This window comes from Quercus robur, chromosome 5, assembly GCF_932294415.1.
Source record: "Quercus robur chromosome 5, dhQueRobu3.1, whole genome shotgun sequence".
NCBI classification, from domain to species: domain Eukaryota; kingdom Viridiplantae; phylum Streptophyta; class Magnoliopsida; order Fagales; family Fagaceae; genus Quercus; species Quercus robur.
Genome location: NC_065538.1, coordinates 70,321,656 through 70,339,370, shown reverse-complemented (window position 1 = coordinate 70,339,370; position 17,715 = coordinate 70,321,656). Strand labels below are relative to the sequence as shown.

The 17,715-nt window shown below is 42.9% G+C and overlaps 1 protein-coding gene across 1 annotated transcript in view; it reads right to left on the bottom strand.

Annotated features, from left to right (window-relative positions):
* LOC126726899 (early nodulin-75-like) overlaps window positions 1–14,581 on the bottom strand; it is a 33,822-nt gene extending 19,241 nt beyond the window's left edge. Inside the window, exons 1-3 of the mRNA XM_050432312.1 lie at window positions 14,427–14,581; window positions 13,966–14,050; window positions 13,668–13,823 (exon numbers count right to left, since the gene is read on the bottom strand). Coding sequence (XP_050288269.1) covers window positions 13,668–13,823; window positions 13,966–14,050; window positions 14,427–14,441 — 256 coding nt within the window. The 5' untranslated portion in view covers window positions 14,442–14,581. The remainder of the gene's footprint in view (window positions 1–13,667; window positions 13,824–13,965; window positions 14,051–14,426) is intronic.
* Window positions 14,582–17,715: the final 3,134 nt, after the last annotated feature.

The window sequence follows — 17,715 nt, the reverse complement described above, 5'->3', positions numbered from 1 at the left end:
AAGAGAGAGAGAATAAGCTTTTTATTTTTACAATTTGAGTTTGTATCGTTCTACTAGTAGAATGACACAAATGCACAGCCACAAATGCTAAATACTTTTGGCATGCTAAATATATATTATGCTAAATTTTAAGAATACAATGCTCGGGCCACTAATGGTCAAACCCGAGCATGGTATTCTTTAATTTTTTTTTCTAAGGCCTAGGCCTAGTCTAGCCACTTTGCATAAAATCTTTATGTACATTAACTTCCTTGTACTGTTGTACATAATATATATTTCTATTTTAACCGCAGAGACATTTCGTAGTTATCTAACGACATTCTTATCAAAGGTGCTAAAAATGCTAAATGCTATTGTAGGCTCCAAAGACGGGCTTGCAGGGCCAAACCGCTATTTTGGGCTCACAATCTATTTGTGTGGTGGGTCTGGGTATCCTACCTTGGGTTGTTCTAGGCTTAGGGACCCAATGGGAGCACTTCCCTCTCTTTCTCTACGTTTTCTTCTTCTCAAACTCTTTCTTTCTCTCTCCTTTCTTTTCCCAAAATTCCATCCCTTTCCCATTCCTTCATTTCTCCTATTTATAGCCCTTGTTAATGGGGTGATCATCATTATCTCCTCCTTTAGTGCAAAGAAAGGTCCAATGTCGATAAACTTAAGTGGATTTTTAGGTACAAGTGGCTTTGGGAACGGTTCCCTTTGCAACAAATGTGTTCGGCAGCGAAGTTTCCTAAGGTTCTGCCAAGCACTTAAATGGCGATGTGACCGGGCACGTGTATAGAGCTCGAAAATGATTTCCCAGGCAGCATGCAAGCGGGGCGTCCACTGTCCGCTTTCCAAGTATCCGAACAACACCCGATTTAGACTAGTAGTTATTGTGGGCTTGGGCCGGGGCTTTTGTTGGTGAGAAGGTTGGACCCCCGGCCCATATCATTAATTCATGGCCCAAGGCCCAAATGAACCTAGACGCTAGGTGCTGTATAATAGCCCCCCCTTGTTTCGTTCTCAGCTCCCGGGGACGAATCAAGGAGTCAGAGAGGCAGTGATTTGCCCAAGAAATCCAACGAATGCATTTTGGGCGGTTACAGCGGTCCATAAATGCGCTCCTCAAAAGGCGCGTTGCTTCGGACCCTCTGGTTCTGCCATCATTATTACCTGGCGGTTTGCAAACCGAGGCGCGCGTGTTGATTGCTCTGGGTATTTCTAAGGTCACTCCCTTTTACTTCATCATTGCTAATTAATGTTAATTATTGGTCACTAACCGATGCTTTTCCTTAACTCTTATAAATAGTTCACCTTAATCCATTTTCTCACTTTTCATTCTCTGTTCTTCCGAAATTTCTCTCTGCCGAGCATTCACCTGCATTCCAGTCCACTAACCCAAAATCCTCCTCTCCCTTAGAGCTAGAAGTAAGTCTTCTTCCCCTTTCCTTTGCTTTTATTTCCCTCCCTAGAGCTCTTTCTAATTTCTAGGCTTAGGATGGGTTTTGCTTATCCTTTAAATGCTGGAGCCCCCTTAGCCGCTTTTAGGCAAAGCATTAGCGTCCCTGATGATGTGGAGATGGCGTACTACCATGAAAGTGAGATCTCCCTCCACAGAGGGGCAAGCATGGCCTTTTTCCCATTGATGTCAGTCCTAGAGGGCGGGGTTAGGTTTCCCATAGACCCGCTTTTACTTAACACCCTTATATATTACGGATTGAGTCCCGACCAACTTCCCCCAAACTTTTACCGGTTAGTGAGTTGTGTGGGTAGGCTAAACCAAACGTTTGGTTTGCAACTAGACCACCACGACGTAAACCACATGTACAGCCTTTGTGGAAAGAAGAAATCAAATTACTACTTAAAGACTAGAGATACAAGGGTACGACTGATTTGATGTTTGCCGGACTCTAATAGGAATTCCGTCGGGGAATATATCCAGGTGCGCGACAATTGGTTTGCCGGTGACATCCCTCCCCCTTTGTCACGGCACGAAGTTGGATCGTTCTAACCTTTAATTTTTCATATCCCTTCCATTCGTAACTACTTTATTTACTCTAACTCTGACTCATTCTCTTTTGCTGCAGACGGTTTAGTGTTCACCCAAGATATAAGAACTGTTCATGTTCGGGACCTGAATTTTGTGCTAAGGTCCGAAATATTTGTGCACTGGAACAGACAACTCCGTGCGTCTCACCTTATTCTCGGCGTTGATTCGATGTACTCCACTTGGCAACCTTTCTGCCAAGCCCTCATCGTTGATAGTCCGCTCCTTTCTTACATAGACGTTCGGCACGTGAACTTCCTTCCTCCCAGCTTTACTGAAGGCGAAGCTCGCGATCTCGGCCTGCGGTACACCTGTTCGGATGAACTTGCGCCTATAATGGACAAATCAGCCGAAGCGGCATCCAGATATCTCCGGGAACGTGCTCATGAGGTAGTTCAACGTGAAGTTGTACCAGCCGAACCCGAGAATCTAGTTCAAGTAGTCACACAAGAAGCCACAGAATCTAGTGACTCTTCCCGGACACACTCCGTTCCCAAAGACATGGTGACTAGAAGGACCCTGACCGTCAGCCGTTTCATTCTTGGGGCAAGCCATGCCACTCAGCAGTAGCAGCCACCTCAAGGGCGCGTCCTGGCTCTTCCCGCTCATCCTCCACCTCCTCCCCCTTCCGGGTGGCAACGTAAGAGACAAAGGGTTGCCGATCTACCCTCCACCGGCCCGGGAGAGGGTCAAGTCCAAATTTCCCACCAACCTTCTCAGGGCATCACTATTCGGGAATCCCCGACCCAGGTTAGAACGAATGTGGCCTCATCCTCCAGACCGGCACAGTTGTGGCAACCAACATTCGAGCTAGATGGCATGCCCCTCCCGGCTAGTGCAAGCGTCCAGGCATGGGAGAAAGGTAAAAGGGGCCGTGTTGCCTAAAGCTTGGTCCACAGTCTCCTTTTACCGGAGGACGTGAGTGCGTTTGCTGATGGAATCGATGAGTCCATGGGGAGAAGACTCCAATGGCACACTATCGTAGTAAGTTCTTTTCCTTTGCACTCTTATTATTATTTTTTATTTTGCGCACATTCTTATTTTTTCCGTGTTCGTTGTTCCTTTAAGTTACCGTGCGTGAATAATGTTGTCTTTAACAGGCCGCTCAGCTAGCCCATATCCTGAACGAGAGGGTGAAGGACCTTACCGAGGAGGTTGATCGGGAGAAAGCTGGCAGGGAAGAGGCTGTAAAAACGGCTAAGGAGAAAACAAAAACTGTTGAATCAGCCGAGAAGAGGGCCGCTGCTGCGGAGAAATCCCGGGCCTCGACAGAGAAGAGATCGGCGGAGCTGGTGGCGCGGCAGAATGAAACGGAAGTGAAGCTGGCCGAGGTAGCAAGCTTGAACTCTACCCTGTCCGAAGAAGTTGCTAATTTGCGGGCGGCCCTTGAAGCTTGTGAGAGTAAATGGTATGACAAGGGGTTCGCTGATGCAGAGAAGGGCATGGAGCCGACAGTGATGCAAGCTTGGCAACTATCTTTCCAGGAGGGCTGGATGGCTGCTCTACAGGCCTTAGGGGTGCCTGAGGACTCTCATCTTAGGGACCCTGGCCAGATTCCCATTCCAAATTCTGCCCCTGCCGCTCAGAACCCAGCCGGTCCAAACGATGAAGAGGAGACGGATAGCTTGAGGGAGCTGGTGGAGCAGATTAATGCCCACGTGGAGATGATCGGGACAAAAGCAACAAGCAACTCTCCTACTGACGGCCCTCATGGTAAAGATGTTCATCCCTAGCCTCCTGTACCTGATCAACATTCCGCCGAGATGACCTCCGAGAGGCAACCTGTGGATCTTTCCTCCTGACCGCCAAACCTTTTCTATTTTACCTTTATTTGCTTTCATTTAACAGTTTTTTATTTTAAGTTGGTTTGCCCATGTCGCCGGGCTGTGGCGACTAAACAGTTATTTTCTGGTTTTTTTACTAAACAGCTACTTAATTTCTGGATTTGAACTTAATGTCACCGGGTTTTGGTGATGAAGTAATTGATTTATCATGCTTAGTTTTGATTTAGGTTTATTTGCCGATTAGTTACCTTAATCGTTTTTGTGACTATGCATGTATATTTTAACTTTCTTGTGCATGCTTTAAAGTTTCTGGTAATGCATGTATCACTAATGTACAGGGTGATGAGAAATCACTGGTTCGGCCAGATCCGATGTTTATTGTGCCAGAAATTGACGGATTTAAGTGAAAAAGTTACCGGAATCTGGAAAAAGTGGCCAGAATCTGGAAAAAATGGCCGGATTTTAATGGACGTCGGATGGGTCAGGTTTCACGGGTTTTAGAGGAAGAGATCCGACACCCGACCCGCTGGCGTCGGGTTTTTGGAGTTGGGACCCGAGCCTGACCATCGGAGCCGTCGGATCGAGTGATTCCAGGTCGGGTCCGGGCGGGTTGGGCAGGTGGGCGGTTTATTTGGACAGCCCTAATGGATGGTCAATGATAAAACTTCCTAAGATTATAAGCATTCCAAGGTCAGGGCAACGGTATTTCGTTCATGTCTTCCAGATAATATGCCCCCTGCACCTGCAATGGCTGTAATTCTGTACGGTCATTCCCAAGTTTGGGCTAACTTCCCGGCGTTTGTATCTCGCATGCTTCTTACTGCCCTTCTGAGTATCAGGTCTCCGGCGTTGAATTCTCTCACCCTTACATCTCGATTGTAACGCCGGGCAAACTTTTGTTGATACTCTGCTAGTCTTATAGAAGCTGTGTCTCGATATTCTTCAAGTAAATCTAGGTGCTCCATCAGCTGACCATCGTTTTAAGACGTATTGAATTTTGAAACTCGTGCACTACATAAGTTGACCTCAGCTGGTATCATGGCTTCAGCCCCATACGTGAGAGAGAATGGGGTCTCGCCCGTGGACCTCCGAGGAGTTGTCCGGTATGCCCACAAAACATTGGGTAGTTCCTCGGCCCAATTGCCCATTGCTCCTTCCAGCCTTCTCTTCAAGTTGTTCACGATTACCTTGTTCACGGGCTCAGCCTGGCCGTTGCCCTGGGGATATGCTGGAGTAGAATACCTGTTCTTGATACCGAGATTGTTGCAAAATTCGCGGAAAGCTCGGCTGTCAAACTGCAGCCCGTTATCCGATATAAGGGAGTCCGGAACCCTGAACCTGGTGAATATATTCTTCCATACGAACTTCTTCACATCTACGTCCCAGATATTGGCTAGAGCCTCTGCCTCTGCCCATTTGGTGAAGTAGTCGACGGCTACTAAAACGAATCTTCAATTACCCGTTGCTCCTGGAAAAGGCCCAAGTATGTCCAGTCCCCATTGTGCGAAGGGCCAAGGATTGCTCATCGAGTTCAAATGCCCGGCAAGCTGGTGTATCAAAGGGGCGTGCTTTTGACACTGCTCACACTTCCGAACGTATTCCGCGACATCTTTCTGCATCTGGGGCCACCAGAATCCCTAAGTCATTGCCCGGTGTGCCAATGACCGTCCCCCTACATGATTGCCGCATACCCCTTCATGCAACTTGGCCAGGATTTGGCCTACTTTCTCTGGGTGTAAGTACAAAAGATATGGTCCTCCGAATGACCTACGATAGAGTTTCCGGTCTCTGGACAACCAATACCGGGCAGCTACCCTGCGGATCTTGTTGGCCTCCTTCTCATCATCCGGAATTCAGTCATCGGCTAAGAAATCTATGATGGGATCCATCCAGCTCGGTCTAAGTGTTGTAATTGTTGTGACTTCGACTCTTGCAGCCCCCTCATCTCCTGCCACCTTAATGCTGGGCTCGGGGACGAGTTCTACTTTGATAAGTCGGGGAATATCCTTGGCAATTGTCGATGCCAGAGTAGAGAGAGAGTCGGCATGTCTGTTCTGTGCTCGGGCCACTTGACTCACCTTCACCGTACGAAAGCTGTCTATGACCTGCTTCACTAAGTCTAAGTATGCTTTCATCTGAGGATCTCGAGCCTTAAAACTACCCTGCACCTGGTTAACTATGAGCCTTAAATCCGAATAAACTTCTACATCCCGGGCTTCTAACCTCGAGACTGCCCTCAGTCCGGCAAGCAAAGCTTCATGCTCTGCCTCGTTGTTGGAGGCGTTAAATCCCAATTTGAACGAATGCTCCAAGAGAATTCCCTCCGGGGTAATTATGACTATCCTGGCTCCGGCCCCTTTGGCGCTGGAAGCCCCATCCACATGTACCTTCCACAGGCGGTGTTCCAACTAACAGACCATCTCCCCTTTAGGAGAGAATTCTGCTACAAAATCAGCTAATACCTGCCCCTTTACTGAACTTTTCGTCTTATACCTCACATTGAATGCCCCAAGCCGTGCCCCCCATTTAGCTATTCGCCCCGTGAAATCAGACCTTTTCAATATTGACTGTAGGGGATGTTCGGTCAGCACATATACGGTATGAGCCTGAAAGTACTGAGAAAATTTCCTGGTGGCATGCACTAGGGCCAACATCAATTTCTCCAAGGGCAAATACCTGGTCTCGGCGTCGACTAGGGTCTTGCTAATATAATACACGGGCTGTTGTACTCCACGGTCTCTTAAAAGCACAGCACTCACAACATGGTCGGATACCGAGAGGTACATGAACAGTTCCTCTCCGGGCTCTGGTGCACTCAACATCGGCACCCGCACTAAGTACTCCTTGAGGTTCTGGAAAGCCTTTTCACATTCATCATCCTATCGAAATCCCTTCCACTTCTTCAAAAGCTGATAAAATGGACGGCAGCGATCTGAAAATTTTGAGATGAACTGGTTGAGAGCGGTCAGCATCCCAGTTAACACCTGTACTTCTTTCGGATTGCTTGGCGATCGGAGACGCTTCACGGCCTCTATCTGGTCAGGATTGACCTCTATCCCCCGACTGGTGATCAAGTACCCCAAAAATTTGCCAGCCCCCACTCCAAAGGCACATTTTTCTGCATTAAGACAATCTATGCTTCTACAACACCTCAAACACCCCCCGGAGATCTTCTACATGCCGTGCCTCTTGCTTGCTTTTTACCACCATATCGTCTATATACACTTCGACCGTATGCCCAATTTTATCCCGAAACATCCTTATCATCATCCGCTGGTATATCGCCCCGACATTCTTTAGCCCAAAAGGCATCACAATGTAATGATAATTAGTATCGGGGGATATGAATGCAGTTTTCTCCTGGTCTTCACCGGCTAGGGCAATCTGATGGTACCCTTGAAAAGCATCCAGGAAACTCATCCTCGGGTGCCTGTAAGTGGTGTCCACTAATTGATCAATCTTTGGCATGGGGAACGGGTCCTTTGGACATGCTTGGTTCAAATCAGTGAAATTCACACAAACCCTCCACTTGCTGTTCTTCTTCCGGACAACCACGGTATTTGCCAGCCATTCCGGGAAAAATGTCTCCTTTATTGCTCCTGCTTCCTTCAGCTTCTTTACCTCCTGCCTTACTGCCTCAACATGGTCTTTGACTGACCTTCTCGGCTTCTGTTTCTTTGAGGGATATGAGGGGTCTACGTTAAGTTTGTGGACGATAAACCCGGGATCGACCCCGGGAACTTCATAAGGGTTCCAAGCGAAAACATCCATGTTTTGAATCAGAAACAGCAATACTTGGACTCTTTCCTCATTACTCATGCTTGCTCCAACCTGAAAATATTTATTAGTGTCCGGCAGTATTTTTACCTTTACCAACTCCTCAGCGCAGCTAGCCCCCATTCCTTCTCAAGGCCCTTTTGATTGCTATAAAGGGTTTTTCCGGGACACATCTTCCCGTTCAACATGCTCTTGTTCGGACTGCCCAGTCCCTTCGTCTTTTATCAGTTGTCCGGTGATTTCTCCCTGACCGACCTGATTCCCCCGCTTCCAATTCACTACGGCGGTAAGGCACTGTCTGGCCGCTTGCTGGTCTCTTCTTATCACGGTGACACCTTGCTCGGTTGGGAACTTAATCATTACATGTAGTGTTGATAGGACAGCCCTCATTGAATGGGTCCACGGTCTTCCTAGAATGGCAGTATACGGGGAAAATGAACTTACTATTGTGAATGTCACTGCCACCTCTTTCCCTCCCATAATCACGGGAAGAGAAATTTGCCCCTCAAGAATCACTACTTTGCCGTCGAACCCAACCAAAGGAGAAGTGTGCTTCAACAGGTCCTCTTTCCTTAGCCTGAGTCCCTTGAACAGATCAGGGTACATTACGTCGGCCTCGCTTCCCTAGTCTATCATCACCTTTTTTACTAAGAAGCCGCTTATCCGGGTCGTGACCACTAATGCGTCATCATGTGGTTGGATCGTCCCCTCCAAATTGTCATCGTCGAATGAGATAGACTCTCGTGCAAACTTCATCTTCTTACCCGACGACTGTAGATCCGGGTTACCCTCTACCGGTACTACTGTCAACACTCATTTCCTCCTTCCTGCAATGAGCTTCTCCTGGGCAACATGGATTACTTCAATCACCGCTATAGGGGGTGGGACTGGGTTCCCCCTTTGTCGAGTATCCTGTCCTACGACTCTGTCCCCCGAGTCTAGCACGAAATCCTTTAAGTGCCCGGCCTTGACTAATTGCCCAAGGTGATCCTTTAATACCCGACATTGTTTGGTAATATGACCCTTGTCCCGGTGATAAGTGCAGTACAGATTCTGATTCCTCCTGGATGGGTCCCCTCCCATCTTATTCGGCCATCGAAAATACAACTCGTGTTTGATCCAGTCAAGAATCCTGTGTACCGGTTCCTTAAACGTTACATTCACTTCTCCCATTTGTGCGGCCGGCTCTTGAATCATCAGACCCCCCCGAGGCCTGAACAGGAAACCAGTCTGCCGGGGACGATTCATCATTGGCGCTTTACCTTTGTTCTGCAGCCGGTCATCCTCTAATCGTTTATATTCCTCGATGCGTCTCATAAGCTACCGCATGCTTTCAGGAGGCTTCTTGGTCAACGACTCTCGTAGCCTGGAATCCTTGGGCAACCCCATCCTAAAAGTGCTTGCTGCGACCCTTTTGTTATCCCCACCTATCTCATTGTATAGCTCCTAATACCAGCTGGCGTAACTACGGAGGGTCTCTCCCGCCCTCATTTTCATTGAGAGAAGCGCATCTACTGGCTGAGGTACTCGGCTGCACGTCACAAACCAAACGCCGAACTCCTGAATTAGCTCGGAGAAACTACGTATGGATCCTTTCCGTAATCTGTTAAACCACCTCAAAGCAGTTGGTCCCAGACTTGAAGGAAATACTTTGCACATCAGCGCATCGTTATGAGTATGCAAAGACATCATCTAAATATAATGGCTGATGTGTTCTACGGTTTCAGTCTTCCCGTCATAGCAGTTGAATAGTGGACGGGTAAACCTGTCTTGCATCTCAACTCGCTCGATTTCGTTCGAAAACGGTGACCGAGTTGTTTTTCGTAGAGCGCGACTCATGGCATCCATGGCAGCATTCCGAGGTCGCCTTTCTTCTAGGGAGAGTGAGTCTCTAACTTGATTTTCCCGAGAATGTGAACGGTCTCGGCGTTGCAACGATTCCCGGGAGGGAGACCGGTTCCTATTTCGTCGAGACCCTCTCGAATGCGAATGGTCTCGATATCAATGGGATTCTCGGGAATGTGAACGACTTTGCCGTAGTCGAGGTCCGGACTGATTAGATCCCTCTCCGTATCTATTTCCCCCAATTCCAACCTCCTGTTGCCGGTCATTTCTGTCTCCTCTCCGGCGCCTACCTCACACCTCCAACTCCTACCTCACACCTCCAGCTCCAAACCCCTGACTAGTCTGCACAGCCGTTCAAGCTCTTCACCTTATTCCTCCCTCTGCCTACGTCCCGTAGCACTAGAAACCGTTCATTGGGTTTGGTACAACCCCTCTCTTGTGCTGGACATTTCTTCTTGTTGGTTGTAATCCCTATCTTCTCGTTCTTTCTGTCTGCGCTCTCACCAACTTGACCCCCGAGAAGACCCTACGGATCCGGTTTCAGCATGGTCCCCCGAATGTCTTTTAGACATTTTCCCAAGCTCAAGTCCCTCTAGAACCACGACGTCGTAGGAGAGCCCCACGGTGGGTGCCAATTGTAGGCTTCAAAGACGGGCTTGCTGCCAATTGTAGGCTCCAAAGAAGGGCTTGCTGGGCCAAACCGCTATTTTGGGCTCACAATCTATTTGTGTGGTGGGTCTGGGTATCCTACCTTGGGTTGTTCTAGGCTTAGGGATCCAATGGGAGCACTTCCCTCTTTTTCTCTACGTTTCCTTCTTCTCAAACCCTCTCTTTCTCTCTCCTTTCTTTTCCCAAAATTCCATCCCTTTCCCATTCCTTCGTTGGGGTGATCATCATTATCTTCTCATTTAGTGCAAAAAAAGGTCCAATGTCGATAAACTTAAGTGGATTTTTAGGTACGAGTGGCTTTGGGAACAGTTCCCACTGCAACAAATGTGTTCGGCAGCGGAGTTTCCTAAGGTTCTGCTGAGCACTTAAATGGCGATGTAACCGGGCACGTGTATAGAGCTCAGAAATGATTTCCCGGGCAGCATGCGAGCGGGGCGTCCACTGTCCGCTTTCCAAGTATCCGGAAAACACCCAGTTTAGGCTAGTAGTTATTGTGGGCTTGGGCCGGGGATTTTGTTGGTGAGAAGGTTGGACCCCCGGCCCATATCATTAATTCATGGCCCAAGGCCCAAATGAACCTAGACGCTAGTTGCCGTATAGCTATTTTTTAGCACCTCAAATGATAAAAACACACCTACATGAAATATGCTAAATCCTAAAATTTTTAGCATTGAGCTATAGTGAGCTGTTATCAATAATAGCTCACTGTAGCTGGATTGTAAAAAAGAAAATGTTTTTTATTCAACCCCAACGTCTCTTTTCTTATTTATGTCCTTCTCTTTCCTGTCTCACTTCTCACCTCTCTCTCTCTCTCTCTCTCTCTCTCTCATTTGATTTTGGGTTATGGATCGTGGTTAAATGGTCGTGGGTGGTGGCGGTCAGCGATTATGGTCCGACGGGCATAGGTCATGGGTCTAACGGTCCGATGGTTGTGGTTTTAGTTCCTATGGGTTGTGGGTCACAAGTCTTCACTGATCTACTAGATGAGGGGTGTGAGTCAAATCCGGTGGTAGCGTGATGGTGGGTTGTGGGTTTAGGTCGTAGTGGGTCTGGGGTGTGGTGGGTCGAGGTGTAGTAGATCGGCGTGATGGGTTTGCTTTTATGGAGGTTTGTCATGGTGGGTTGAATCCGAGTTGAAAGGTTGTTGTGGTGGGTTTGTGTGTATGTGTGTATGTGTTTTGCTTGTTGATTTGAGTGGCAATGGTGGATTGGGATGTGGGTTTGCTGTGTGTGTATTTTTTGCTTGGTGGGTTTGCTGTGTGTATGTGTTTTTTGCTTGATGGGTTCGTTGGTGGCGGCGATGGTGGAGGGTTTTTTTTTTTTTTTTTTTTAACTCTCTGTTGTGGTGGTTGTGGTATGGGTGTTGGGTTTTTGGTGGGTGGTTGGGTGGTAGGTTTTGTGGTGACTATTGGTAGGGTGGTGGCTGGCGATTCTGAGAATAATTGGATTGAGAAAGAGAGAGAAAAAGGAGAGAGAGACAGGGAGAGAGAGGAAGAATAAAAAAATGAATAAAAATAATAAAGAAAGAATATTTAAATGAGGTGTTAAAAAAATAGAAGTTTTGATGTAAGGCATATTGTAAAGTTACATGTTATAAAGTTGGGATTTTAGATGCTAAATGCTAAAATTTTTAAGATCTTTGATGGGTATGCTCTAAGGATAATAATAAACTAGTGTTGTTTCAAAAAAATAATAAACTAGTGTTTTTGGATTCTCAAAGTTGGACTTGGAGTACCTCTTTCTTTTTTCTTTTCTTTTTTTTGGCTGAGATGAAAGGACTTGGAACACCTCAAATCAAAGAGTTGAAAGAGGGATGATGGATCTCAAATTAGAGTAGCAATTGAGGATAATAATAAACCACCCTTGCAAATTATCTTTTGCTTAATCTTTTCAAGATAGCAACATACCACTTTGATTACCTCCAAGTTTTCCTTCTTTTTGTATACTTAATCTTATATTTTTTTTAAAAGAATTTGTATTATCTCTAATATTAATCAATTTTTTGGGTCTTTTTAAAATTAGAGGAAAAATGTGAAAATAACTTTTTTTTTATATCTCCATATATATATAAAAGAATTTTTTTTCCCTCGTATATATTTGGGAGAATATTGTGTACCTTGCATTGGGTATATGTTGCAAGACTTTGGCCTAACTTGTACTCAAATTTGAGCATCTTCTTAGCGGCAATCAAAACTGCTGCGGGCCATCCTAGATTAGCTTCAGAAGCATTGTGGATCAAAGAAACTAGTTCGAAACTGTGGAAAGATGCTTCCTAAAAAAGCATTTGCATCAATGTAAGGTATGGACAACTCTTGATAAATAATCATAGGTCCCTTCCAAGATGGTCACCAACTGTTCTTAGAAATGAACTTAAATTTCCGGTGGAGGGTAGACGAAATTGCACCTGCTGCGTGGAACCAGGGTCTCCCTAAAAGTACATCATACAGAAAATCCACTTTAATCTCCTGGAACTTAACCATGAATAATCTTGAGTCAACCTAAATCATTAAGCTGTGAGAGATAAAAGAAACATGTATCTAATGCAAGGAATATTTTTCCTACATTTGAGGCCTTTCACTACTAGTGGGCCCTAAGTGGCCTAATGCAAGAAAGAATTCATTAAAATTAGTTAAAACGGGAAATCAAAACAGTAAACTATACACACTGGAGAGGGAATGATTAATATAAGGTTTTTAATATTTAAAAAATTATTACAACTCAAGTAACACTAAAATGAACAACCATTTGTCCCCAGCCGTGCACGCTCATTAACCAAATCCATATAATATATATCATACAAACCAACAAAAGGAAATTCAAACCCACGCGGACCATGTGACATATATAGCCATATAGGCCACGAGAGTCTAGAACATATTTTTTTACTTGCAAGTAGGCAATTAGAACATGATCACCATTATCATCATCATGCATGCATGCAAATTCCCAATCACATGCTGGTGCATCCGGAGGAAGGTTCCTCACCGAAGTAATCACAATCACATCGATTCACATAAGTATAACAACTCCTTCTATACCACCCTCCACCATAACTATCACAAATGGGCCTTCCATAATAGTAGCCATCATAACATGGGGGTGTCCTACCCTGACCATAATGGCATGGCCCCCCATCACGACCCTCATAGCATTCCGTACAACACGTCCCAAACCCAACCGGGTTAGCCGGTACAGGTACAGGAACCGGCAGTGAAACCGGTTTTGGTGTTAGTGGTGGCCTACCAAGACCATAAAAGCATGGCCCCCACCACGACCCTCAGAACATTCCGTACAACACGTCCCAAACCCAACTGGGTAAGCCGGTACAGGTACAGGAACCGGCACTGGAACCGGTTTTGGTGTTATTAGTGGCCTACCAAGACCATAAAGGCATGGCCCCCCTCCACGACCATCAGAACATTCCGTACAACAAGTCCCAAATCCAACCGGCCGTACAGGCACACAAACCGGTTCAACAGGAGGCTTTGAAACCGGTTCAGTATCTTCTTTTGGTGGTGGCTTCTCCTCAGGCTCAGCAGGTTTTTCTGGTGGCTTCTCCTTCTCAGGTGGCTTGGTCTTCTTCTCAGTCTCTTTGATCTCAATGCTCTTAATGGTATCACCACCCTTGCAAATTATCTTTTGCTTTATCTTTTCGGGACTGCAACATACCACTTTTATTACCACCAAGTTTTCCTTCTCCTTGTATTGTTGGTCTTGTACTTCTTTTGTTCACAAAAATTACCAACACGTAATAACTCAGTTTTCGTTATTTATTTATTTATTATTTAGCCACATAAAAAGTAAAAACACAAACTTGCACATTCATATATGCACTAAAATTGAACTTAAGAAAGAGAGTCTCACGAGGGATTTGACAAAGCAATTTCTTGATCTTCTTGCGGCAGCGAGGGCATTGAAGGTCGACCTTGATCCACATAAATGTTGTTTTCTATAATAGTAGAGAAATTGTAAGTATGTTATCCACGTTTAAGCAAAAGAGAATAGAAAAGCCAAAGAACAATTATGAGCAGAAAGAGAAACTTGGTGATTTTGTCCACAGAAGAATCAGAAAAAACAATATCAGGTTTTGGCATGAAAAATTAATGATTGTGTTTGTGAATGAAGTGCGAATTTATTCATTTAATTTAATGCAATTGAGTGAGAGCTCAGCCCCACACGTAAATATTTTAAATAAGATAAGATGGATATAGAGAATTAAACTTAGAATATTTTTCTCTCCTATGATATTAGATTAATTATTTTTTTTATTAAAAAAAAAATGGTGAATTTGTTCATTTAATATAACAACTACAAAATTGACAAACCTTTTCCTCCGCCATGGCTCTATATAGCTTTGAATTGATATCTCAAACTCAACCAAAAGTACTGAAGGGGGCTAGCACTGCTTGATTGAGAAATTAATTTCAAGTACGAAGAGGGCAGGAGAGTTAGTGAACACAAAGAGTACATATATTATGGCAAATTAAGCAGACCTTAAAAAGACTTAAAACCTCATATGTTGTACGTCTAAATCCAACGGGAAACGTCATATGTCGTACGTCTAGCCCGATGGGATGTAGACAGGTGGGCTTTTTAAAAATTGGATTTCATGGTCTATCATATAGTCTAGACCCATTATTGTTCTTTTACTTGCAAAGTGTGGTTTTACTTTTATTTTTGTGATTGCTGACTCTCCAATCTATTATTTGCATGTGCTGGCCCTGATATACTGACCCACCTCACCTTTCGATTTTCCAACGTTATTAAGGAAACTATCAAAGTGATCGAGAAAAGAAGAAAGACAGCACTGCCAAGAAGAAATTGAAAAGAAAGAAGTAAAACGACAAGAAGAATGTGTAAACGACATAAATATGTACTACTTTTATATATATATATATATATATATATATAGAACATAATTCATTTCATTAAGAAAAACCGGCAATGTCAACTTGGACAAAAAAAAAAAAAAAAAAAAGAGGTGGAACATCTTCCATCTACACAACAAATCCAAAATACATAAAGCATGTCAAGCTAAATTATAAACAACCTTATTACCTTCTTTCTTTATATGAGAGTAACGTAATTGAGTAAAAAATCTAGTGTCAAATCGTACATCATCAATAAGAAATCCATTAAAGGACAAAAACAAACTGTTGCTGATCAATGCTATCATAAGAACCTGAGAATCTCCTTCTAAGACCACCTAATTGAATCCCAAATCCGCAGCAAACTGAAGATCTGATGATGCCGCCTTTGCTTTGATCTCCAGTATATTGTAAACATGTGACAATTGCACTAGATAGTTGGGACAAGCTTTAGCAGTTGCTCTCTCTCTCTCTCTCTCTCTCGTAGTGATGATAAAATATATTACGACAGTGACCCTCAAAATCTCTCCACTGGCATTGTTTGGAGACCTTATTAAAGGGGAGATATGGAGCATTGATTGTTAACAAAAAAAGGGTAAGAGAAAACATTCATTATTAAGCTTTAAGAGTACAAGAATGTATCATCATTAAATAACCAATACAACCCAAATGGTGTGTAATGATAGACAATGAACCACAACTTATTACTTCACTGACATGTAATGATAGAAGTATTTGTAATGGTAAAAGTTAATTTTTATTTTTTGAAAAGATTTGTAGCAATTATTTTTCTTGTTAAAAAATAATTAACATGTACTAGTCTACCATGACTTATTGACATTATGTATATTTTCACCCTTTCACACATCAAACTTTACATCAAGAAATTCACTTCCAAAATTCCGGTATATGAAACCAAATAATCTTTATTTGACCTCATTTTGTAAGGAGAAATCCATTAGAACTTATTGCTTAGGCCTGATTGCTTGCCTTTTTGGTTCTAATTGTTAAGCTTTCTGGGTGCAGATCGATGCTTTAATTTGTGATATACTGATAGCAATCTTACTGCTTAGTTTGGATCTTAATGAACAAGAATTAAATTGTGCTAGATTAGGCTGTCCATGTCTAAGAATGTCCAATATCAAGACCTATTCTGATCACTTACTGTCATCTTATTAATCACATTGCTTTCATGCCAAGTTGGTAGGGCATGAATCTATTTTATAAACTTTTTTTTTAATTGCTTATGTGATGGGTAGTTATTGGTAATTAAAAGGGAAGTAATACTATATGAACAAATTATTTTACAATATTTTTACAAATGATCGTTTTGAAAAATTCTTACTGGTTCTCATCTGGGTCTACCAGTAACACAATATTTTTACTTACCAATAACCAACTACCACATTATTAATTTGTAAAAATATTGTAAAATAGTTTATGACTTTAATTTTTCTTTCAACATTTTTACAAACTATCAACCTGAAAAATTCTTACTGATTTTCGTATGGGTCCACCAGTAATACTATCTTTTACTTATCAATAATCACCTACCACATCAATATTTTGTAAATAACAAAATTGTAAAATAGTTAATGATTTTATCATTTTCCTAGAAAAAAAAATGTGATGTCAGTGGTAGAAAGCAAAAGAGAGAAATGCCCATCAGAAGGGAAAGACTCAGTAATTTCCTACACAACCACACACGGTCCATGGGATAAGAAAAGAAGACATTGCAATAGTATATGCTTAGACATGAAGTGCAACACCATATGCATGTTGGGATTTCATTTCGTTTTATTTGTTTTAGGGAAATTTCATTTTGATTCAAAGAATCTTAATAATCATTATAGTTTTTAAAGAGACCACTCACATCAATAAGTTAAAAGTTGTTGCAATAGTAACTTAAAAATCTTAAATTATTAAATTAACAATAGTTAGCTGCAATAACAATAATTAGGAAAATTTGTTGCAATAACTTAAAACGAAAAAATCATTGCAATAAATTGATACAAATTATTTTTTTAATTTATTGCAATGAAAATTTTTATTTTACAATCTATTGATATAACAAGTTTGATGTAATTATCTATTACAATAAAGATATTGTTACAATAATTTGATCCAAATTATTTGTGCCAATTATTTGCAAGAGAAAAAATTCATTATTAAGTTTTGAGAGCGCAAGAATGTATCATCATTAAATAACCAATACAACCCAAATGGTGTGTAATGATAGAAGATGAACAACAGCTTATTACTTTAGTAACGAGTAATGATAGAAGTATTTGTAATTGTAACAGTTAATTTTTATTTTTTGAGAAGATTTGTAACAATTATTTTTCTCGTTAAAAAATAATTGGCATGTACTAATCTACCATGAATTATTGACGTTAAGTATAGCTTCACCCTTTCACACATCAAACTTTACATTAAGAAATTCACTTCCAAAATGCCCCTAGATGAAACCAAATAATCTTTATTTGACCTCATTTTGTAAGAAGAAATCCATTAAAACTTATTACTTAGGCCCGATTGCTTGCCTTTTTGGTCCTAATTGTTAAGCTTTGTGGATGTAGATGCTTTAATTTGTGATATGCTGATAGCAATCTAGCTGCCTAGTTTAGATCTTAATGAATAAGAATTACACTGTGCTAGATTAGGCTGTCCATGTCTAAGGATGTCCAATGTCAAGTCCTATTTTGATTACTTACTCTCATCATTTAGTTATTGAGACCTATTCTCT